This window comes from Triturus cristatus, chromosome 10, assembly GCF_964204655.1.
Source record: "Triturus cristatus chromosome 10, aTriCri1.1, whole genome shotgun sequence".
Taxonomy (NCBI): domain Eukaryota; kingdom Metazoa; phylum Chordata; class Amphibia; order Caudata; family Salamandridae; genus Triturus; species Triturus cristatus.
Genome location: NC_140593.1, coordinates 1214774025 through 1214797673, shown reverse-complemented (window position 1 = coordinate 1214797673; position 23649 = coordinate 1214774025). Strand labels below are relative to the sequence as shown.

General features: G+C 46.0%; 1 protein-coding gene across 4 annotated transcripts in view; it reads left to right on the top strand.

The window, feature by feature from the left end:
- FLNA (filamin A) overlaps positions 1-22756 on the top strand; it is a 353926-nt gene extending 331170 nt beyond the window's left edge. For all 4 annotated transcript variants that reach the window (XM_085629725.1, XM_085629727.1, XM_085629724.1 and 1 more), the window contains 12 exons: positions 5161-5322; positions 5748-5951; positions 6405-6557; positions 6893-7015; positions 7296-7562; positions 8190-8327; positions 14576-14691; positions 16650-16782; positions 17620-17796; positions 17878-18096; positions 18196-18399; positions 21566-22756. In XM_085629725.1, the coding sequence (XP_085485851.1) occupies positions 5161-5322; positions 5748-5951; positions 6405-6557; positions 6893-7015; positions 7296-7562; positions 8190-8327; positions 14576-14691; positions 16650-16782; positions 17620-17796; positions 17878-18096; positions 18196-18399; positions 21566-21753 (2084 nt within the window). In that variant the 3' untranslated portion in view covers positions 21754-22756. The remainder of the gene's footprint in view (positions 1-5160; positions 5323-5747; positions 5952-6404; positions 6558-6892; positions 7016-7295; positions 7563-8189; positions 8328-14575; positions 14692-16649; positions 16783-17619; positions 17797-17877; positions 18097-18195; positions 18400-21565) is intronic.
- Positions 22757-23649: the final 893 nt, after the last annotated feature.

Genomic DNA, 23649 nt, shown 5'->3' with positions numbered 1-23649 from the left:
TTGAGTTTATGCAATGTTCTTATGATTATTTAGGTTTCAGGAGTTCCATTGTTGTCTGGCTCTTGTTTATTCCGCTTCGCTGTTTGCCTGGGCAACAGTTGGAGCCAACGGATTCTCTTGTGGGCCTTTTGCTTTTTGCTATTATCCAATTAAAGCTTCGTCTCAACTCTTTAAAGATATCTTGGTCTACTTTTCCATCGCCACGCACAACTCTAGTACGCCCAGACTCCATTGAACGAGAAGTGAGGCCACTAATGCAGCATTACTGAGAAATGGATCTACTGCTTACCTACATAAAGTGCCTGTCTGGAGGGCCTTGCATACTTTAACTAGACCTTCTCGGTGCAGACTCCAGAGCAGACCCCCAAGTGGCCAAACTTCTCTGCAGAATATCTTTGGATAGTTTAGGGCTAGATGTATCGCTTTGCTTTTCACTGCTCTTTAGGGAAGTGCACATGCTAATCTTGTTCGGTTCTTGACTTTAAACGAGGATCACCGTAGACTAGAAGGAATAGTCACATAGTTCTCTTCCAGTTGACTCCAATAAACTTATAAGCCACTCTTCATTCTCCCACCAGTTAAGGTCTTTGGAATTTACCCCGTTTTACCATCCTCCTTGATCCCTGTAAGAGAACTGGTACAACTACAAAGATTGGATTTGTAATTTTTTCGTACATCCTTAAAGAGCTGGTGTTTCCATACATTGTCCCGTGGGTGTCTCTTGCAGTCCACACACTAGGTGAAGCCTGGTGTTTTGCTTTGAAGATTGTATTTGTTCATTGGACATTTTCATGGTTGGTACTTTTTTTAGACCGCACTTTTTTAACATACTTGATTTTGTGGATTCATCCTCGCATACATACCGCCAGGCATTAATCATGAAGATTTACAGCAGTTTACCCTTTTGTGCGAGTCTGTGTCAAACTGACACATGCTTTGGAGCTACAGGTATCACTCGGAAGCAACACAACTTATCCATAAATTCTCAAGCTTCCCTGGTGACATTGGCTTCTTTTTTGGGATGACTTACTTTGGAAGCAGAACACTCTGGTTTTCATTTTACCTCTGTCTTATGTTGGAGTCCGATGCTAATCATGTGCCTATTGTTTCAGCCAGGTAACCGATATGCAGACTGTCTGGCCCTGCTCACCACTTAGGGGCTATCATATACCTTCTCAGATGTGTTCCTGATGTAGGATGGCTTCTGAAATCTAGAGCAGCAACAAAGCAGAGCGTCTCCAGACCGGTTGTACTCTGAATCAAATTAAGCTACTAACTCAAGCTCTGATCTGGTCCAATTGTGTGAGGGAAAGCAGCTAGGCCTGTAGCCCTGATGCGCTTCCTCATTATGAATGGAGCGTTATCACTTGTCAAACTAATTTTTAGTCTTCAATCTTCAAGTTAGAGTAAGCCTCAAACACTCACCCCCTAAGTAACCTGGCTATCCTATTAGAGTGCCTGTAAGGATATGTCCCTTTTTGTATGATCACCCCCAAAGTTTTGGACTGATGCTGGACACCCCAGGGACTGGTTGTGACAAAGGTAAGACTACTCTTAGCCTGTCGCTGCAAAATGGAAGGGCAGTTTCAAACTGCTAACACGACTTTGTCAATTAAAGTAAATACCAATACCAAGTCTCCATTTTTCATAAATGTAAGTTACCTCTGAGGCAGGCCTATCAAGCCCGGACACAGGATACTGTATATTAGAAAGTGTAGCATTTACCTTTACATTTTTCAACTATAAAAAGACATTGCATTTGTTTTTACTGTGTAAAAGGCCAGTAGCACCAGTGGCGAGTGTAGTTACAAGCTGGCACCTCAGCCTTGCTAACTTCTGACTGGGAATACTAAAGATGATACTGTAAGGTATCGAACAACTCCTTACATTAAGCCCAACTTGATGCCCAAGTTGAAATTAACATAGCTTGTTGCTCTGTGCAGCTTTTACAAAGTGGCCACTTAGTTTCCCAAAGTTTCCTGTGCCCATTCATGGTTGCACATGGGATCTGTCCCGAGACCGCTTTCTGCCCTTCTAGGGAGACGTACAAGTGAGTCCCAGGAAAGGACACAATAGAAGCAGAAATCCTCACTGGCGTTAACCCAAAAGGCAAGCTTGAAAGTAGAACCTGCATTTGAAGGGCAAACTGGAAACACATGGGAGAGCAGCTACTACAGAGTTTAGGCTTACAGGACTGCAGACTGAGGGGGAAACCAGTTCTCCGTTTTTTCTGGGGCGTGTATCCCCCTTGGTAACACCTCTGGGCTGGGCTGCACTGAGAAGGGTTCTGCCTTCTTGTGTGGGCAGAATCAGCCTTCTGGATAGCTAGATGAGGCACTCCACTGGGAGTAGTGTTGGAAAGAGGATTATTGGTAGGGGCAAATGTAGGTTTGCCACTGGCAATAAGGCCACTAACACAGTTTAGGGCTCAGAATAGGTCTTCGAAAATTACGCCTATGCTCAACCCTTGGTATCGTGGCAGCGAGCAGGCAGGCTTAACTTCAAAGACTGGCATGTAAAGCATTAAAAACCAATTTAGTAAGTAATTAAGACACAACACAAAATAATCCAACACCAATGTATAGAAATGGGAACTATTTTTATCTTTTAAATGATACCAAAACGAAAAAAAAAAATCCACTTTAGGGAACAAGAGATGGGAATTTTTAAAGATTAGTCCCTTTCTGGTGCTTAGAAACCAACAGTGCCCCTTTTTAGTCATTTTGTTTGCTCTGACCAGGTCACATTTACCAATTGTTCTGGAGGATTTCTCACCACTCTGGTGCAGCCTTCTCCAGCAGGTTGGGTCCAGTTGAAACTCCTTCCTGAAGTTGTTCTTGCGGGTCCCAAAGTATCCAACACACAAGCAAAGGTTCTGGAATCTACAAGAGGGTCCTTGAAAGTGAGACTTCAATTCCGCAATCCACTTGAACAAAACCCTTTCAAATCCACTGGTAGTACTCCAGGCTGGGGATTCTATGTGGTGATGTCCAGGTGAACTCTGTTAACCTGTAGCTTGCAGGGAGTCCGCTCTTTAGTCCCTTTGAAGCAGGCTTGATCCACATGGCTTGAGTTTGAAATGGTGCAGAAAAGGTGCAATCTCAGAGTCCTGGCCTTTGGAAATGCACATCAAAATCTTCAGCGCAGACCCTTCTAATTCTTTAAAGTTTCAAGCTGCAGATCTGATAGGTACTGCCCCTCTCAGATACTTATTCCAAGTTCTCTGGGTCAAGCAGGAGGTCACTCCTGACCAATGGGAGCAGGGTAACTTCCCAAGGATATGACCACATCCTGTAGAATGTGGCATTATTTTGTCCCAGAGTGCACCGAATCCTCCAAATTCATAATGGCTGAGTTTCCTGCAGGGAGGTAAACACACCCCTAGGATGGCTAATTTCCATAGGCTTTCCCCTTGCATCTACTCATTCTTTCCTTAATCCTAGCTCCTGGTTTTCACTGCATTCTAAGTGTTTTCAGCATAGCACTGGCCCTGGTTAGGCAGAGCCCAGGGTCCGAGTCAGTTACCGCCAGTACCATTCAGCAAAAGGTTGGGGGGTGCCCAGGGCACAGGATGACTTTGCAACAAGTAGTCATTGGGACGGAGAGAACCCAGTAGCCCATTGGCTAGTGACTGACTTTTGGGCATAAAAAGTGCAACCCAGAACTCTGTTCTTGTTGGACTGGAGAAGACTACCGGAGGACTGCCCTGCTGCATCAGTGGCCAACAAAGGAACGAGGGAGAAGTTGACTGAGCCCGGCTGAAGCAAGAATCTCAAACGGTCAACTGGCTGACCTCCTGTTATCAGCACAGGTCCAACAGTTGAAGCGTGCTGGGGGAAGTTGGTAGCCCAGATTTCCTACTAGCTGCTCCTCACTGCTATGCATCCAAGGTAGAAAGACTGGACACTCAAGTTACCCCAAAGACTTCTGGATCCAGGAGTGTAGTCCGAATGTAGCTAGGTCAGCCAGAAGGTAAGTTACTGCCTAAAGAAAAATGCTGTACCTGGCGACTGGTAACCCAGGGGCGACTGGACTTCTGCCAACCTAGAGGACTTTTAGAGACTTGGGCCCCAGTGGCCAGGATTGCCTCACAAAGTCCGTGGAGCAAGAAGTAGACACAGGAAAACCTGACTGCACAGCGTCTTCCGCATCCTTGAGCGTCTTCCGCATCCTTGAGCGTCTTCCGCATCCTTGAGCGTCTTCCGCATCCTTTATCCCTTGTATTAGGACCACTCCATAGAAGTCAATGACAAGGAGCCACTGGAACGCATAATGTTCCCCCCACTCCCCCGGCTCAGTGACAATTGGTCCTTGAAAGTAACCACATTGATACTTCCCAAACTTTCTTGAAAAAGCTGGCATCTAATTTGAATTTGCCAATACTTGTTTGCAGCTAAGTAAAGCGTGTTACTCAACCTTGTAAATTCTTTATCTCTGGCACCCTCCGGTGGATCTTTTCGTTTTGGGGTAAAATCAAACATTTTTATGAATTGATGTTGGATGTCTCTGGTCTCTTGTTTTGGTGCTGTTTTAATTGCTTTACTTGTTCCTTTGCGTAAGCCAGATTGCTCAGAGCCGCAGCTACCCTGGGTTCAGTTAAGATCTAACCAGCGAAACCAAACTAGTCTTAAAGTGGTTGGTAGCACCATATAATACACCATTTCCTCACCGTGCCCCAGTATTGTGGCAATCAACAGTACGCTATAGAGCATACTGTCCAGTTACCTTTGACTGCCACAGGACTCCAAGAGAAAGCTTCACCAATATGTTCTCCGTGAAGTGTTTTGTAGTTTTACTTGCATTGCTGTATTTTAGTGCAGGTCTCTATTGGAAGGAAATTTGGAACCGATGTCACTGGCATGGGTGGTGCATTTGTGAAGCCAATATATTTCTTAAAGCGAAGTCCTGTAGCTGCATAGCTGAGCCTAGTTGCATGGATGTATTGCAGACAGCTTTCCAGATCTTCTGACACACAGGAATTTTCCTAAATGGAGGGGGGGGGCTTTTTACCATAAAGGGTGTTTTTGCAGACAGGTTCTGTTTGAAAACAAAGTGTCTTTCACAAGAGATTAGTTTTCTCAGTGGGGCAAGATTAGGCATGCAAAGCTTTTCTCAGACTGAACCAAAATAAAACATCTTTTCCTCCTGCCCGTTTTGCAGGTGATGACAGCATGCGCATGTCTCAGCTGAAGGTGGGTTCCACTGCAGACATTCCCCTCAACATCACCGAGACAGACCTCACCCAGCTGACTGCCACTGTGACCTCACCTTCTGGCCGAGAAGAGCCCTGTGTGCTCAAGAGGCTTCGTAATGGCCATATTGGTAAAGTTCACTCCATGGTTCATGCTTTACTGTTGAAGACCTTTATTGGTGGAGGGGGTGGGAAGGTTGTGATTTTTATTTTTTTATTTTAATTATTTCAGCACCGGTTTGAAGCTAGGAAGAACGTTATGCTAGGGGAGGCTTAGGAGGGTCTGTCACAGCCACCTATTTGATGAAAATGGAGTCCGTGGTATCTTGGATGGCAAACAGTCCTGGTTGCAGAACATACTTGCGATGCATCACTTCATTTGCCATTCAAATGCACTTAAGTTTACTTTTAATTGAAGCAGGGTTTTCGACGTTTCTTTCTTAGGTCCTATAGTTAGAGCCGTATCTTACAAGGCAGTGTCCAACTCTCTTCTAGCCTCAAGCTGTGATCAATGTACTTCACTTCTTTGACTTCTGTCCCCTTTCCATGCAAACAGGTATCTCCTTTGTGCCAAAGGAAATAGGCGAGCACTTGGTCAGCATCAAGAAGAATGGTCTGCACATCCCCAACAGCCCCATCACCGTCATGATCAGCCAGTCTGAGATTGGGGATGCCAGTCGCGTTCGAGTCTCTGGGCCTGGCCTTACCGAAGGGCGCACCTTTGAGACCTCTGAGTTCGTCATCGACACAAGAGAAGCAGGTACTGAGGTTACCAGAGAAGATGAGAATTTTAAACTGATGGCATAGCCTTCATAACTGGTGACGTTTAATCTAAAGTTCTAGAGTGAACATGTTGTGTTGGACAACTCTGCTCCCCATCAGGTCAGTAGAGGTTTGGTTTGTTGAAAAAGACCCTTAACCTATGAATTAAAATACATCTAGAGACCAAATTCAGTTAGAAGTTCTAAATCTGTTTGCAATTTTAATTTCTTGCCATCAACATGATCAATGTTTTGCATGTGGTAAAACTACTACTTTACCTGACTCCTGGGACAATTCTAAATGACGTGCACTATTGGACACCCTCACCTGTTGACTGGACTCTAAGGTGATGTTGCTGCTGTCACAGATATTCACTGGGGGCCAGTACCTCCGTTTACATTAGAAATGTTAATCCAAGATGTTTGTCATGCCTGGTTCCTACTTGTTTCAGGTTATGGTGGGCTGAGTCTCTCCATAGAAGGCCCCAGCAAAGTAGACATCAATACTGAAGACCTGGAAGATGGCACTTGTAAAGTGACGTATTGCCCCACGGAACCTGGGAACTACATTATTACCATCAAGTTTGCAGACCAGCATGTTCCTGGTACGTGCTTCTTTACCCTAGGAACAGTGACCTCACGCTAGTGGGCTCGGTGCAGTGCTAGAAGCTGAACTAGGAGGCGACTGACCAAAGTATTAGGTGTAGTTAGAACGAAACGTCCAAGTTGCATGCAGGCTCCTTAGATCGGTGGCCTGCAGCTCAAAATTGTGTATCTGGGCAGGGTGGCGACTGTTCCTTTTCTTTCCAAGGTCAATGAAACCAGTCCCTTCAATTGGGCAATAGTTACTATTTAGTTGAAGCACTACAAAATCACGCAGGGGCAAGGGTGATGTTAATAAAATGTTATATTATGGCTGAATCTTCGATTTGTGTTGCAGGAAGCCCCTATTCCGTTAAAGTGACTGGTGAAGGACGCCTTAAAGAAAGCATCACCAGCAAGCGCCGAGCTCCATCTGTCGCCAATATCGGAAGCCAGTGCGACCTGAGCCTGAAGATTCCTGGTAAACTGCTCCACCACCTGTTGGCCCCTGCTTGAGCGCTAGATTAATGTGCCCAGTTTTATTCCACCATCTACTTCTTGGCTCTGCTGTTTACACTTGGAAAATCTTTAGGGTGTCAAATTTAGGTGGAGTTTCTATGAACCCGCCCATGCACCCCAATGACCCTCACCATGATCTAGATTTTATTTTCTTTCTGTCTAGGTGGCAGGAATACATTTTTATGCAATTCTCCGTTTTACCATGTTTGGTCTTTGCTTGACTTTCCTTTCAATGTTTGCAGAGATTGATATCCACGAAATGACTGCTCAAGTGACCAGTCCCTCTGGGAAGATCCATGATGCTCAGATCATGGAGGGCGAGAATAACACTTACTGCATCCGCTTCGTTCCCACCGAGATGGGAGTTCACACTGTCAACGTGAAGTACAAAAGCCAACATGTGCCAGGAAGCCCCTTCCAGTTCACTGTGGGGCCACTGGGTGAAGGAGGAGCCCACAAGGTCAGAGCAGGCGGACCTGGTTTAGAAAGAGCAGAGACCGGCGTGCCAGGTACAGAGACCAATTTTACAGCTTGCCTACAGTACCTCTGAGCTCCTTGCATGAAGGGAGTAACTGGAACGACGACAGATTAAACTCATACATTGACTAGTGCACTACAGCAACAGTGCAGGGATGGTTGGCGGGGATCAGCTTGTATGGGCGCATCATCTGCCCTAGTGGATCATTTTAAATCCCCTTGGTTTTGGCTGCATTTTGGGCTCCTTTTCTAGCTTTGCCTTTTCGTCTTGCTTGGAAGTGCATTAAAGAAGCTCTTTGGGGTTTGGCTGAACTAGTTAATCTGGATAAATAGGGTAGGCTGGGTTTGTCAATAGGAAGTTAAACACTGTTGGGCACTAAGGTCTTAAACTCAGATTTCATTCCCAATGGTTTATGTTGGCACGTTGCTGGCCATAGTGTTACTCTTACCCCTTAATAGAAGTTTGGATTTTAATAATAGGAATGGTGTGTGCACTAGCCCAAAACTAGTTCTAAATGATCCTGCCCTGGCCACTCCTTTGCATGGTTCCTCTCTTCTGATCCATTTTTAATTGGAAAACTGTGTTGGAAACTTTCCTGAAGCGTGCCTTGTGTGCATAGTGTACATAGTGATGAATAAACAGTCCTTTTCATCCACAGCGGAATTCAGCATCTGGACCCGTGAGGCTGGTGCTGGAGGCCTCTCAATCGCTGTGGAGGGTCCCAGCAAGGCAGAGATAGCTTTCGAGGACAGGAAGGATGGTTCATGTGGGGTGTCTTACATCGTCCAGGAGCCTGGTAGGTAGTAATTGTCTGAGTGGTGGTTTGCCATTCTGGATATAGCAATCTACAGTAATGCTACCTAGATGCATCATGTCACTTTGGTTCCCCTTCAGTTTAACCTAATCTATAGTCCTACCCATTGAATCGTTTGGCCCGCAGGATCCCAGAGCATGGCTCGGTCTCCTTTTATGCATCACAAATCAGTTTACTGCACTGAATGGTATTTTAAAAAAATGCTTAACTCCATGGAGATTTATAAGACTTTTGAATTTAAGGGAGAAATTCAATGTATTGTTTATCAAGCTTTGTGCTATATAACGTGACACCACAATGGTGCTAATTTAGATTGACAAAGGCTGTTGCACAGCCGAAACTAGTCTTTCCTCTACTGTCCGGAGTTACCAGACTCAATGAAACAGGAATCCTCTCCCGTCTTGTGGACATGCTCCCAGCGAGTGAGTGTATAAATAAGTGTATAAAAGCAGGGCAACGTTAGCAGATAGGCTGCCATAGAAATAGGTTGAAAAACTGACTTGCCTTACAGAAACAGCCTTTTTCTAGTGGTACGTCATACCTCACAGGTTGCATGTTATGTTGGTTCTGTTTTTCATGTTCCTGGAAATGGCATGCTGGAGCACTGAGCTCCTTTCATATTGGAAACCTTTTTGAACCGTTAAAACTCTTTACTGAACATCAATGCCTTCCTTGTGAAGGGCCCATCTGGGGAAATGGCCCAATCTGACCCCCAAGACCTCCATTTTCTGCTGCTCAGAGGATCATAAGGACTGTCTGTATTGTCGAAAAATGCCCAGGTTCACTCCAAAGTTAAATGGGTTTGGGGGGAGGAGATCTTGCTTCACGGCCAGCAGGAGGGAATCTCTGAATCTGCTTCAGGTGATCTGGAGGGCATGGAGAAGGTTCCGCACCCTTCCCCCCACCCCCCTTCAGTTCTCTTCATCTGTAGCGATGAGTGAAGGCATCAATCCAGAAAGACTCAGCTCTTGTTCGATGTTAGGACAGTTGCAAACTGTTTGCTATTGAGGTAGGCTCACTGTTGAAGCACTGTTCAACATCAAAGTGTCTCGAACAATGCCTGCATTCGCTGTCCAAGCATCACTCCCGCTTGACCTCACCATCGTCCACGTCTACCATGCACTCTCCATATGAGTCACAGCATCTCTCGGTGTAGACAATGTCTCAAAGGTTTTCAAATGCTCCTCACGCTTCTCTTCAGATGCACGAGTCATTACTGTTAACCAGTTCTCCAACTAGTTTTCATCAGTCCAGTGGTTCAATCCACATCCTCCTGCCCCCTTGCCAGGGGAACTATGCTACAAAAGTCCTGGGCAATTAAGGCCTTTTGGAAGACTTCAAAAGAGAACCTTACTGATGTAATGTTTCTGGTTGTATAGAAGGTCTCATTCACATTCCAGTCTTCTGTCAGAAGCTACTCTGCTTTTGTCTGATTCTCCACCTTCAAGGGTATCCCGCAATCAATGAACTTGCAACCTTTAATGAAGTTTTATCGTGAGATGCTTCAAAGTTAAACCGTTCAGATCCTTTTCCACCTACAGGGACCTTGGTGATATTTGAGACCCTACACCATTGTTTTTTTCTCTAGATCTTTCTGCCGTTGGTCTCTGGGTTGCTTGCTCCGGCAGTGCAATTTTTGACACCTGTCTTGGCCAAATCTTCCCCAGCTAGACCATTTAAAAAAAAAAAAAAAAAAACACCAGAGCAAGACTTTTCCTCAGAGCGGATCCGCCTGTGTTCAGTGCTTGTGTTGCAGGCCAAGAAGCTTCATGTTACATCACCATCTTCTACCACTCACCCATAAGAACATACTCTTTAATTCTGTGGGCAGGATATCTGGTACTGCTACAACTGGAATTAGGGTGGCTACTGCATTACTGGGAAGATGTGAACCCCTTGGGATTCCCTCAGTGCTTCTTAGAGAAACTTCCCAGAGGACAGGTGGACTTCCAGGAAGTATTGAATAAGAGCATCTTAGTCTTGAACCAAGCTACATGTGCACATGCAGAGTCATTGGCTTTGGCTGCTCACAGCTACTGTTAGTTTGGCTCTAAAGCATAGTTCCTGGCTGTGCTTGACTGGTTTACCCACAGAAACGAAGGATAGAAGTGCACTCTCCTCACTTGTCCAAGTAGGCACAGGGAATGTGGCTTTGGGCAATTTTAACACCCTTCCTGGCAGCTCAAATCAATGTTGCTGGGCACTGAAAGTTGACTGATTTGAAACACAAACTCAAAATGCCTAACTGAACCCCACCCCCAATCCCCCCCTCCCCCACAGTCCCGAGGCTATGCCCTATGGATCAGGTAGGATATTTTCATACACTTTTACTTCACTGCCACTCTTCAATACGTAGTGTGCAAAATTTGCTAAGCACAAGTGGTAACAACTATTTGCTCCAGTGTTCGCATGTCACCCATGATCCCTGCTGCTAGTCATCTGTTCACCCACACACACATTGAACTATTGAGAGAGGCAGTATCTTAAGGTGGTAATGAGGTGAGTGTTTTTAGGATTCGGTGTTGAGGCTCCTTGTTCAGATTGAATAAGGTTGATGCTAGAATTGAGCCTTGAACCATGCAGAGCACCATGTTGACTGAGGGGCATGGGAGGTCTCCAATATTCACTAATGTGCATCTGCTGGTCGGGGACAATTTTAGGCAGGGTAGGACCTTGTCTCAAAAGTCCATGCAGTGTTCAAGTGTGAAGTCTTCGGTGATCAACTGGCAAACGCTGCCACCAGGTCTAACTACAGTTGCAGATGTGAGTAACTTTTGTCCAAAATGTGAAATGTTTAGAGTACTTCTACAGTTAACATGCTTCAGAATCAAAGCTGGATTTCCTAAATGATAGTTGCTCCGGATGTGTTTAGTGATTGTTTAAGTTGGGTGACTTCTTAGCCCCTCTCCCCCTCACAAAGTTTTATTGCCATGCCAGATTGAATATCTGATGGTAATTAGAGGCTTGGGTCGGGTTGAGTGTAGGATATTTGATTATGGGTGGGATCTGACTGGACTTTATTGTAGTCCAGAAGATTCCTTGGTCAGGGGCGCATTAAGCAGATGGTGGTGATATCTGCGTAACTACAAAACTGACAGTAAATATTTGAAATCTGGCGTTCAAGCTCCTATGGAAGGTCTACAAAGATTTCTCCCTGCAACAAGGCCTCTGGTTCTTATGTGCAATATGGTTTGACCTCCAGGCTTGTGTGGGCACCCTTTGAGCCATTACATCGATGTCCTCTACAAATTCCCTCTCGAAAGGAAGTTTTCCTTGTAGCCATTACTTCTCTTGTGAACTTCAAACTGAGGAACACCTTATGTAGATAGACACAAATCTCAGTACTGCACACACCCTTGTTTCTTGCCAAAGGTAGCATTGTGTTTTCAGGTTACTCAGTCCATACACTTTTTTTTTTTTTTTTTTTTTTTTTTTTTTTACTGACACCCATCCCCCCACCAGTCTGCTACCAGAAAAAAACACACAATGTTCACAACTACATTTTGGCAGCCCCATTTCTCCTTCAGGGGATTGTCATTGATAACTGAATAGTCCCACCCACGTGCGGTATCCCTGAGAATTTCTTTAAAATAGTTCTTTAGTGTACAACTTCACCTTACTACAGGAGGCAAAGTTTTAACAAATATTTAAAAAAAAAATGCAGGTTATGAAATTGGCCTCATTGGCAAGTTCATTTAGTTTACTTATAGCCACATTAATTATAAAAATAGGAAAATTACCATAAATCATGTTATTTCTTTAAAAACCTAACCCACAAACCTTTTTCAAAGGAAATCGGATTGAAGGACTCTGGGCAATGTAGACCCATAGGTTGCAGCTATGCAAGTTGAAAAACTGACACTGCACTTTTAGGGGCAAATGGTCCCCCAGTATCCTATCATGACTCGCAAATGGCCATAACCTCTGCTTTTCGGAAAGATGGTGGATAGTAAAAACTAAAATGACTTCTTTGCACCTTTCGTTGAAAGGAGTGAGGGTTCTTGATTTCAGTGGAGATTCCCTTGAAGGAGAACCTGGAGTACAGGTAAAAAAACCTTGCCTTCTCCTTCAGGGATCTCCATTGATAATCATAAGCGATGAATACAGTAGCAAGCTCCTCCCTAAAAAGGCGATGGAAGAGGAGAAAGATGACCAGCAGAAGGAATTCAGCAAAGATTTCTGAAGGAGGCTTGTCCTACTTGAGCATCTGTTACAACATCTGAATTGAGACAGTGACTCGTACAGATGTGAAATCTCCATGTGGCCGCCTTGCAGATTTCTGAAGTGGTAATATTCCTCATTAAAGCAGCTGTCGCAGATTTACTTCTGGGAGAATCTGCTGTTAAGGTTTTGTTTTTTATGCTACCAAAAAGTAATGCAAGCAACTATCCCTCTGTGCAGAGATTGTTTCTATGGAGCTAAATCAAACGTGGCCGGGACTTTTCCGTTCTTGTGATTTCAATGGAGATTTACTGAAGGAGAACAAGGATTACACGTAAAACCTTTCCTTCCAAAGTTGGTTTGGCAAGGTGGACTGTCGGAGGCATCCAGATATGTAATGCCAAATATATCCGAAGTGTCACATGCCTGGCACATTCAACTCACATGAAGAGGGCCACAATGGCATTACTTGGAAGCATTCCATTAGGCGATATTTGTAAGGCTCCACACGATCTTCTGTCCAGAGCAGGTAGTTGGCCTAAACTATATCCCAGATGCCTTCCATCTGGGAGAATCTGCTGTTAAGGTTTTGTTTTTTATAGTATCAAAAAGCAATGCAAGCAACTATCCCTCTGTGCAGAGATTGTTTATATGTAGCTAAATCAAATGTGGGTGTGACTATTCCTAAACTATATCCCAGATGCCATCCATCTCTGCTCTCAGGCCACTGCGTTAGCTTTTGAAGCTACGCACAGCATGTGATCTACAACTGCACATGCTAGAAACACAAGGTTACCTGTCGCTCTGCTTCCCATTTGTAGATGACATGTACCCTGCCCACCCTCCTGAAAGCAAGCATTACACACCTGGGTGGATTTTAAATGTACATTCGCACTGTTTGTAAAACTGTCTCGAGTTGGACTCTGTTTCACTTTGCCTCATCACATACTTCTCCTTGAGAGAACTCTCATGCTTAGGGGAGCCTTTTTAGGTCTCGCCTACGCAGCACACGTGCGCTGCATAGGAGGGCCTTTAGCCGTCGCTCTGGTCATTTTCAAGCATGCACTCATGCTTGTGGTGGCATCCACCTTGCGGGAGCGAGCAGGAGTGTGCCACAAGCACGAGTGCAGTGCTTGAAAATGAGCAGATTGCGCATGCACCTCTCGCGCTTTCTTGCGCTCTCCCCCTACCGAACTCTTGCTGGCAACTGTACGTTCATGCTGCTGGTTAATCAAACGTCGCTGGTTGCCCTCAGTGAGTGCATAGAGACGTGTTTCCTTATTCATTATAAATAGATTTTTATTTTTTGACGGAACGGTTTAATTACAGAATGTGTTTGAGCTTGGTTAGAATGTGCTTGTTTGCAAGTCTGGCCCGTTGATGAGCTGCGTGTCGGGTCGCTAACAAGGCATCGCAAGTGCTCATCAAATGCGGAGTCTGTATCCTATGGCATAGACCCAGTGGGTACCCACTTGAATACCACTATAATCGTAGGGGTTACTTCGGTGTCTGAATCTGTAGTCTGTTTAGGTGTGCCATGTCTCCGGCAGCCATGTGTGTGACGGCGTTGGTTACTATGGCAACTATCGGCCATTTATACCACATGCGCATGCTCTGCTCTGCCCAGCCGCTACCAGCATTGGCATAGCCAATAGGTCTCGCCTTTGGGACCTTATAAGTATTTAGTTATGCAGCATAATATCCTCACTACTTCAACATTAACTGTTGCATGGCTAAACACTTATAAGGTCCCAAAGGCGAGACCTGTTGGCAATGCCAATGCTTGTTCTGATGTGTTGGTTTCAGCACATTAGTTTGCACATTATGTGAAGCTACAGCACTGCAATCTGCAAACCTCCTGTTTACCGGTAAGTAATGTTTTCCTTGTGGTCTCTGAAGTCAGAACCTTGAATGCCTCGTTAACTACTGCAAGATCTTCCATTCAGAAGCAGTCATGAAAGTGCAAAGCATATGAATTTACTTCCATTATTGGCCTTTACAAATGATTTGCCTTTCGTACAAGTTTGGGCTGAGACCTTTTTTTTTTTTTTCTCTCTCCCTTTCTGTAGGAGATTATGAAGTGTCTGTGAAGTTCAACGATGACCCAATCCCAGACAGCCCCTTTGTTGTTCCTGTGGCCTCTCCATCTGATGACGCCCGCAGACTCACTGTTACCAGTCTTCAGGTGAGGCACTGGGAAAAACCATCCTCCTCGCCCCCCTATCGGCCAAGCCGGGGCCTTCACTTCCTGTCTAATGGTTGAAAGTTATGGCCTGATCTGCACTGAATAGAGCCTTCAAGCTGGCAGTAGGCACAAATTCAGTCTGCATAGAAGGGACACTAGACGGGACCTGAGGTAGGGCTGCATTCAAAGCTGTGCTTCAGAAGATGGCAGAGGCCAGACTAGAGCGGAGTGCCTAGCTTGAGGTTGTAAGGAAATTGAAAAAGGATAACCGTTTTAAGGGGTGCACTGGGCAGGACCTGCATAATATAGCGTATTCGTTTGGGGTCGACTAGATGGCCTAACTTGGCTGCACAGATTGTAACACATCTGTCCTGAGATGTGGTCTGCCATTTACTTGAAAGTTCACCATATTCAGTCTAGGTGGCTGGACCAATGCAGGTGCTGTGCTTGCCTTTGCACGAGTACCAACTCCCTTTCATGTGTATTATGGCAAAAGCTTTTGACATCAGCCTGTGATCACATGGTGTCACCCCTTAGACTGCAGCCCTTCTCTCTAAATTGCACTTGGGTCTCGTCTTCCTTTGTGTAGACATGTCACAGCATGCAGGGGATCTAGAACTGTAGCCAAATATTGTCTAGAGACTTTCAGTTTAACTGTTGGCCTTCCCACCTTCCAGGTTTGGGTACTTAAACACGCAAACCAGACCCCAGACATTTTGTGCCGCGGGTACAATGAATGGCTGCTTCCCTGTAAGCGTAGAACTGTATGAATCCTATCTGCCCAACAGTAGAGGATGGCTGCTACCGACGTTGGCCTCTTAGATGCCCCAGTTAGAAGTCTAGGTTGGAAAGTAAATGGGCCAGAGGAGCTTTCTTTATCCACTTAGAAACTAGACTGAGATAAACCAAGAACCTGCAGGATGGTGGAGGAGCCTTCCCCAGCTGGCCAAAGGGGGGGCCTGTGTTATGTGTTTTTCTCGTGTCTCTTTTAAAGGCTTCTAACAGGATTCCTTCATTCAGTTTGCTCTGACTCGTGTGGCTAATGTTTTAAAGAGGGAGAGTTTTGGAGAGCACAACAGTGGCATGCTGCTTGCCTGGGTCTCTGCAATGGTGTGTTGGGGCTTGGTGCAAAGTAGGGGTCCCTCAGGTGAGATTGGGGAATTGTGGTGTCCTTCGCGTGTAAGTGTGGAATGCGAGACAGCATGATGGCTGGGATTGCTGGTTGGGTACCACTGAAAGTGCCTCCTGTGATGTATCTCTCCCTCTTTAAACCTTGTAGCTGCACACAGGTAAGATGGTATGTTCGTCTACTGCCCTTTTAAGGTTGTAATGATTTTTTAAAGTGACTGTGCCTTGCCTCTGATAGACACTTCTCTCCAGGTCCTCTCTCCTCTGGAATACCGGTTTGCATTCACCTTCGCAAACCAAGACTTTTGTCTCCTCTTGCCATGTGGGTACTTCTCTCCTTTCGAGTAAACTGGTCCTTTGGTTAGTTTTTGTACACTAAACTCCCTCCTGCCCCTTTTAGTTGCACGTTTAGATGAATTGCGCCCCCACGCTTGTTGTCCACGTTCTTGGGGTCCTTGTCCAGCTCCATCCTCACGCTGTTGCTCTCTGGTTCTGCCCTCTCAAGCTACTTTGCTTTCCTGCCACCGTTGCCAGTTGACGTTTTTACAGCTAAAATAAACTCCTGTGCCTCATCAACAATGAGCAATTTAAGTCTGTTTCACATTCGCTTGTTTCCCCAGAAGGTGCAGCAAAGAGCAGCTTCTCCTGATCTCAGTCTTGCTTACTTGTGATGTCGAATGTTTAAGGTTTTGGCTCTTCATATAACAACCCAGAGCTCAAGGTTCATCTTTATACAGGATTATCCAAGCCCACGGAGTCTAAAAATCCAACCTGTGCACCTGTCTTGATGATTTATTCCTGTGTTTCTAACTGGTGTGATGTGCTTTTAGGAGTCAGGGTTAAAGGTCAACCAGCCAGCCTCTTTTGCAGTCAGTCTCAACGGTGCCAAAGGAGTCATTGACGCCAAAGTCCACAGCCCTTCGGGGGCCCTGGAGGAATGTTACGTGACGGAAATCGACGAAGGTGAGGTGTCTTCCTGGCCCAGTGGGGCTCGAGGGGGACTAACCAGCAGCTTTACCTTCCTCAAACAGAAGCAGGCGGCCTTCAGATGGAAGGTGATGTAGGGGTTTCCAGCAGAATAGTGGAACCCTCCATGCTGAGGTGATACCAAATGTGGGGGTTCATTGCTTCATGTAGCTTTTCTAGTGAGCGCAATGTCGGAGGATAGCTGTGATACCTCATGTTATTGGGAATGGTTCTCATGTTCTTGGATTTGACTTCAGGCGACGATTGCACTGCAGGTTTCTTTTCAGTGATTTCAAACAGCACTTAGTGCCTACAATGGAGAGTCTGGAGAATGAGGCTTTTTTCTGAGGTCTTCTGGCAATGGAGTGACTCTTGACAGCTCACTTGATATTACGCCTGTCCGCTGGATTTGTGTTTTAAATCCTGAATTGACCGCTCTGGACTTGCGGGGGATAATGTGGGGGGACAGCGAAACAAGTGAGTTGGATGTTGGGAATAAAACACTATTTATATGAACAAATCCAAAGCAGGACTAGATTGGGCCGGTACTTATGAAGGAGCCCAACTCCGAAATTATTCATAAACTATTTTGATTTTGTGCAGCTTTAAAGATATGGATTTAGTGGTTTGTCATGGAGGAAGGGGAACTGAGATGCATTAATTGTAGTCTTCGATACAATAATCCTTGTACCAAACCTGCTTGTGCAGGTGCCACTAGTGTTTTGTCAGGCACCTCATTGGGTGTGGCTTGGGCAAGCTCATCTTGGTGTTACTCCTTTAAACTGTTGAATTATAGATGCTGGTGTTTGTGGTAATTGAACGTTTGTGTTTCAGATAAGTACGCGGTGCGCTTCATACCTAGAGAAAATGGCCTGTATGTGGTTGATGTGAAATTCAACGGCTCTCACATCCCAGGGAGCCCCTTCAAGATCCGGGTCGGGGATCCTAGTCAAGCAGGTGACCCTGGCATGGTGTCTGCCTATGGCGCTGGCTTGGAGAGAGGAATCACTGGTACGACATGAATTGCTTTGCCACCTTGAGAGTTCGTCTTTAGATGTTTGGAGCCTGATGCAACCTTCTTGTCTTTTGCAGGTAGTGCAGCCGAGTTCATCGTAAACACGACGCATGCTGGGCCCGGTGCTTTGGCTGTCACAATAGATGGGCCGTCCAAAGTCAAGATGGATTGCCAAGAGTGTGCAGAGGGATACAAGGTTACGTACACTCCAATGGTCCCTGGCAGCTACTTGATTTCCATTAAGTATGGAGGACCGTATCACATCGTGGGCAGCCCGTTCAAAGCAAAGATCACTGGTGAGGGCGCCTTCAGCACTGAGTTTGTCGGGTGGGAGACACAAGGGATGCTTGGGGGATTCCAAGACTCATTTTCTTGATTATTTCTCCATTCAACAGGATCTCGTCTTGCAAGTAGTCACAGCAATCACGAAACCTCCTCTGTGTTTGTTGACTCCTACACCAAAGCCGAGGCTTTCCCACAGCAAAGTGCAATGCCAAAGTCTGTCTCGGATGCCAGCAAGGTGGTGGCCAAGGGACTTGGCTTAAACAAGGCGTATGTAGGCCAGAAGAACTCTTTTACGGTCGACTGTAGCAAAGCAGGTGGGTGATTGTCTGGTGGCTTTCATCAATTTCTTACTTTGTTGAATGATTTTATGGCAGTTTGTTTTCTATAGAGATTCAATTTTAAAGTCTTGTGGTGGATGTTTTTCCGCCAGGCTGTCAAATGCCTTCATATTAAAAGCACAGGATTCAGCAGTTAAAATTCCTCGTGCGTTGTCAATGTGGAATAAATAAACTTGTCAATCTGGCTCTGAATTCTGCCAGAATGGGCGTTTCAATATGGAGTTCTTGTGGGCTGAAGCATCTCTTCATGCCATGGTGCCTTCAAAAGTAAATCCATCTTAAGTCATTCCTGCTGTACTCTCTCTCTTGTCCAAATCTTTCATGCAATGCCCCTTAAGATCAACTTGTCGGGTATCACTTGCAGGCGACCAAGGCTTTTTTTCATTGTCCCAAGTTTGTCCAGAAAAGCTTTTCCTTAGGAATGCATCTCCAGTGGTGCCATGTGGTCTCGGCAGCAACCCTGACACCTGGGTAGATTGTGCGCCAACCAGCGCCTTTGTGTCAGTTCTGTTTTTCAGTTTTTTCGTGGGTCTGGAGCTTTTGGCTAATTTTCTGGCAAAATCTTTCCGTTCTTTGACAGCAGCAAGGTCTGATGTATCCTCTGAAAGTTTTCGAGTATCCGCAATGTCACAGATGTTGCAAAAAGGTGTCCTCGTCAGAGCCACATACATCTGCTTGTGGTGTCTGGGATAGAAAACCAATGTGGTGGCCTGGGATTTTTGTGCCGTCTTGAATCTCCAGTACCACATAATTCACCTGCTGAGGAATGATCGCAGATCGTAACACTGAAACAAACTCCATTGCAAGGATAACTCTTCCTCAAGGAAGTGGCCCAGCTCCCCAAACTGTTTAGTCTCTGCGCTGTTCCCAGACGCTGGATTCTTCCTTGTCCTTCGTTAAGATCTCTCCACTGAAAAGCTGGACCGGAGTTTCCAGATCCATCATCCAACCCCCCGCAGGATAAGGCCATCCGGCTGCCTGTGGAGAGCTCTTCAGGTTGGCTCCTATATGCCCTGGGCCACCCCCGAGCAGTAGCGTGGTCCTGTAGTCTTGGATCTCCAGTGGCCTCACCGTGCACCTCCATGAGTTCTGATGCCCAAGATGTCGACCAGCTAAGGCATTATCCCCAGTTTGGTCAGATCATCTTCTGGCATGGATGATCCCTAAAGAACTGACAGCGCGACTGCCCAGGGAGCAGTCTAACTGGCTCGGATGGACACATTTTCACACTAATTCCTCACCGTGAAACTCCTTTCAGGATTCAAACTGACCTGGAAAACCTTTTCATAAGCAATGGTTCTTCAGTGCTGCAAGTCGGTGATCAATGGCTCCAGCCGCAACTCTGTAGGATGCAAAGTCACTGGGAAATATTACGCACCAGTTTTAGGGCGAACATCGGTTGCTGTTTTTGCCTCTCCAGCTTGGTCTGTCTGCATCTCACTTAAAAATCCCTCCGCTTTCGACTAGATGCAGTATGACACTGCGGACTGAGACTGCCTCCAGGCACCTGAAGACCATCAGAGGACAAGGCCTTCAGGTGGTCTCCAAAGTGAACTCCCTCACTCAAAGGTGAGTCACCTTCCTGGGCCTTCCAACAAAAACACGAGACACTCGAGGAATGGAATAGTTTTCCTTGTGGAAATGGTCCCAATACCCTTCGTTTTGGCTCTGCCACAACCTACGACTACCACCCTCCTGTTACCCAGAGCCCAAAGGGTCGCAGCCAGCATTTGCACCCATTCTGTGCAGCCCTGGCACTCATTCGGCAAAGGTACTGTAACTCTTCTGCAGACAACTTCAGCAGTATGGATCATGCGGGATCCCAAAAGGGATGCCCCTCATTCGCAAGGAGTTGTGGCTTCATACAAACGAGCGAATGCCTTTGCTCCTGCAACGACACTATTTAGGAAGGGTCAAGCAAGCGGTTGCGAAGTCGTGCTGACTTGCACAACAAATTAGGTGGTGCACAGTTGATGTGGGATGTTCCATATGCCCCTCGCTAGGGACACATCAGTGGGGTTGTCGCCATCTTGAAATTGAACCTGGGTCCATCGCCTGTAGTGAGACTGGATTTTGCCAGTGTGCTGTTTCTAGTGCAGCCATGAGTTCTTGCCTGCACTGGCAGGTGCACATTTTTCAGATTACACTCGGTGTGAGCTACAGTACAGATTGGAGATGTGCACCCAATGTACGGTTGTACCCTAGGTACCTTACTGGGAGGGGGCTCTTCCATGAGCCCTCTCACTACTGGCCTGAGCTGCTAAAGAAAACCTGGTGGAGACCTACTCACAAAACAGAATTGTACAGGACTATTTGTCAATGTATAGTGACCTCAAACGAGCGAGGCTTGACCTGCCTGTGACGTCACTTGATACTTGTGGAGTAAAGTGGCCTCTGTTGACATCCGCTCATCTGCCGCTGTTTCCGTCCTGCTGTTTCCTTGGCACAGTCATACTCTCACCTGTCCATTTACAGCAACAAGTTGTTTTGCACAGAACATTTGAAATGAGCCACACCCCTTTCTCAATCGTAGTCCAGGAGTCCAATCTTTCTCCACTGTCTCCTGTAAAGAATCGAACTTTAAATTCTACCTCGACATGCTCCCATTCAGTTGTCGCAGGAGAATTTTTCTGACCTGTTTTACTTGCAAGCATATTCGCTTTGGCGTTTGGAGACCTGGACTTGGCGTATTTCCTCAGGCGCTCACGAACCCTCCTAGAGTCTGATGTCCTACCTCAGAAACGGACCCTAGTGTTTCGGGTTCTTTGCAGAGAAACAATTGGACTCTTCTATGGCCCAGACATTGGAGAATTTGGGTACAGCAGATTGAACCGTTTCAGCTAATGATTTACTGCTAGACTTCTTACTCTTTTAAAGTCCACGCATGTCTGAAAGTCCTTGAGGCCAGGTACTGGCAGAATCTTTTTTCCCTTACTACATTGCCTTTAATCGTAAGTTGCTTTTTCAGGTGTTGGCCTTTGTGTAATTTAGGGACAGTTTCAGATAGTATTAGTGTTGGGAGAATTAGACTTTTATAATGCCTGATTGTTTTTTTCTGACCTCCATAAACTGTGCATGTGATGAATGGACTGCAAATTTTCTTGTGCAACAGTTTTCTGATTTACCTGTCTTTCCTATTCAGGAAACAACATGCTGCTGGTGGGTGTGCACGGCCCAAAAACGCCCTGCGAGGAGATCGTGGTGAAACATCTGGGCAACCGCCTCTACAACGTCACATACCTCCTGAAGGACAAAGGGGATTACATCCTGGTGGTGAAGTGGGGGGAAGATCACATTCCAGGCAGCCCCTACCGTCTCTCTATCCCTTAAAATGGCCCACGCACCAGGCTCACTGCTGCCCAACCTCCAACCTTGAAAGTATCTGTTTCTCCCCCAGCCGGCCCCGATCTACCTACAGCGGTTAATGGACTTTCTCCTTTGCCAGAACGCTAGCCTGACTTTCAGTGGTCTTCACACTACCTGTGTCCCATGGTCGCCATTCGCCCTGGGCCAAATGTCAATGCAGTGCTCATGTGGCTTGGGGAAGGGGCTTCCAAACATTTTTGTTTGGTTCTAAAGAGAAGGGTCTTTCGGAATGCATCTTGGTCCCAGCAGCTGTCTCCTCGCCTGGTCCGCTCCACCCCTACTCCGGGTCCTTGTGTGGTTTCTGAGTGGAATCATTTGTTTCTGGGATTTGGTACATGTTTGTACCAACTCGCAACCTGTAGCTCAAACTGAGTAGATGAAGCACTTTTTTGGAAGGGGTGATGGGTGAGCGTCTACCTATCGTTTCTGAATAGGGAGAGTGACCAGGTGGGTAACTGCACCTCTGCAGAGCTGGTATCTTGGGACAGGTTGTTGCACCACTCGCGTCCTTCTTGGTTTGGGTCTGTGCTCCTCTGCTAAAGCGTTGAGACTGAGGACTGTGTGGAAAGACAACTCCCATGCCCTTGGACCTGCTGAAGCACATTTCTAGGGCTTTCACAATGCCACTAAAGACACTAGTTTTTGTTGCTTAATTTACTTCCTGGATTCGGTGCCACCACCTCTTATCACACCTACTCCCATCTCTATACATATGCTCTGATGCCGCCCTAGTTCCATGGGACCACTGTCCTGTACAAGCTAGACCGGTGTTTGTCTGGGAGGCCCCAACCCAGACTAATCGGTGGTGTAACTGGTGCACCGGAGATAGGAAACACACTGCTGCTGGACAGGTCCACTTACCAGCTAACTAAAACCAGTACGTTTTTATAAAATAAAATATTTTTTGTGCACGACTACAGTACTTGGCTCTTAATGATATTGAAAATAAATGAAAGTTCTGCTATAATACTTTTGTCTAGTTTTTTCTGGCTTTCGTTTTGCACCAAATGCTACAGGAAGCAAAGAATGGGAACAAAAAATCTGGTTGAATAATGTTGGACCTAGAAAGAAAAGAGGTAGAAAGTGTAAACCAGGTGCTTCGCAGTAACGAAGCCTAAATTGTGTAGTCAAATACAGCTTTAAACAAATTGCTACAACTGAGTTTTACTCATGCTGCCGAAGTTTTTCAAAGTTGTGTGGCTCAGACCTTGCTTACAGCAAGGCGGTTTCATTCTTGATCTAAGTTCTGCCAGTGATGCCTTTACAAAAAACAGATGATGGACAGAATGCAAAACAAATCAAACATTCACCTCCATTCACAGATCTGGGTTTAATCCATTGTTTTCTGCTCATCAAGCCACCCCAGTTTGAACCCAGCCATATGCATATGCAAATCAGTCTTGACCCTGCACCCTATGGGTGACAGTCCAGCTCAAACTGTCAAGTCTGGTCCTCACTGGCCTGGAAACGAGCATCCTGGGACTGATTTCGGGGTCAAGTAGGGTCAAGACTGATTTGCATATGGCTGGTTCCAAACTGGAATGGCATGGTGAGCAAAAAACGATGTTGGGCTCGTATCTCTGTACTGGGGTGAATGTTGGACATTGTCCAGCATTCTGTCCAATTGTTCTGTTTGCATTTGTCGACCTAAATGGGACGGGTATGCCCAGATGTGGTTCCCGTGCTCTCCATGCCACTGGAGTCAAGCTAGCCTGGCTGTTGAGGGGTGATACCCCGTCACTGGCCCCAGGATGCTCGTTTATGGTCCAGGAAGAACCTAGCCTGGCAGTCCAGGCTGGACTGTTCCTATTGGGAGCAGGGCATGGCTGATTTGAAGATGGCTGGGTCCAAACTGGAATG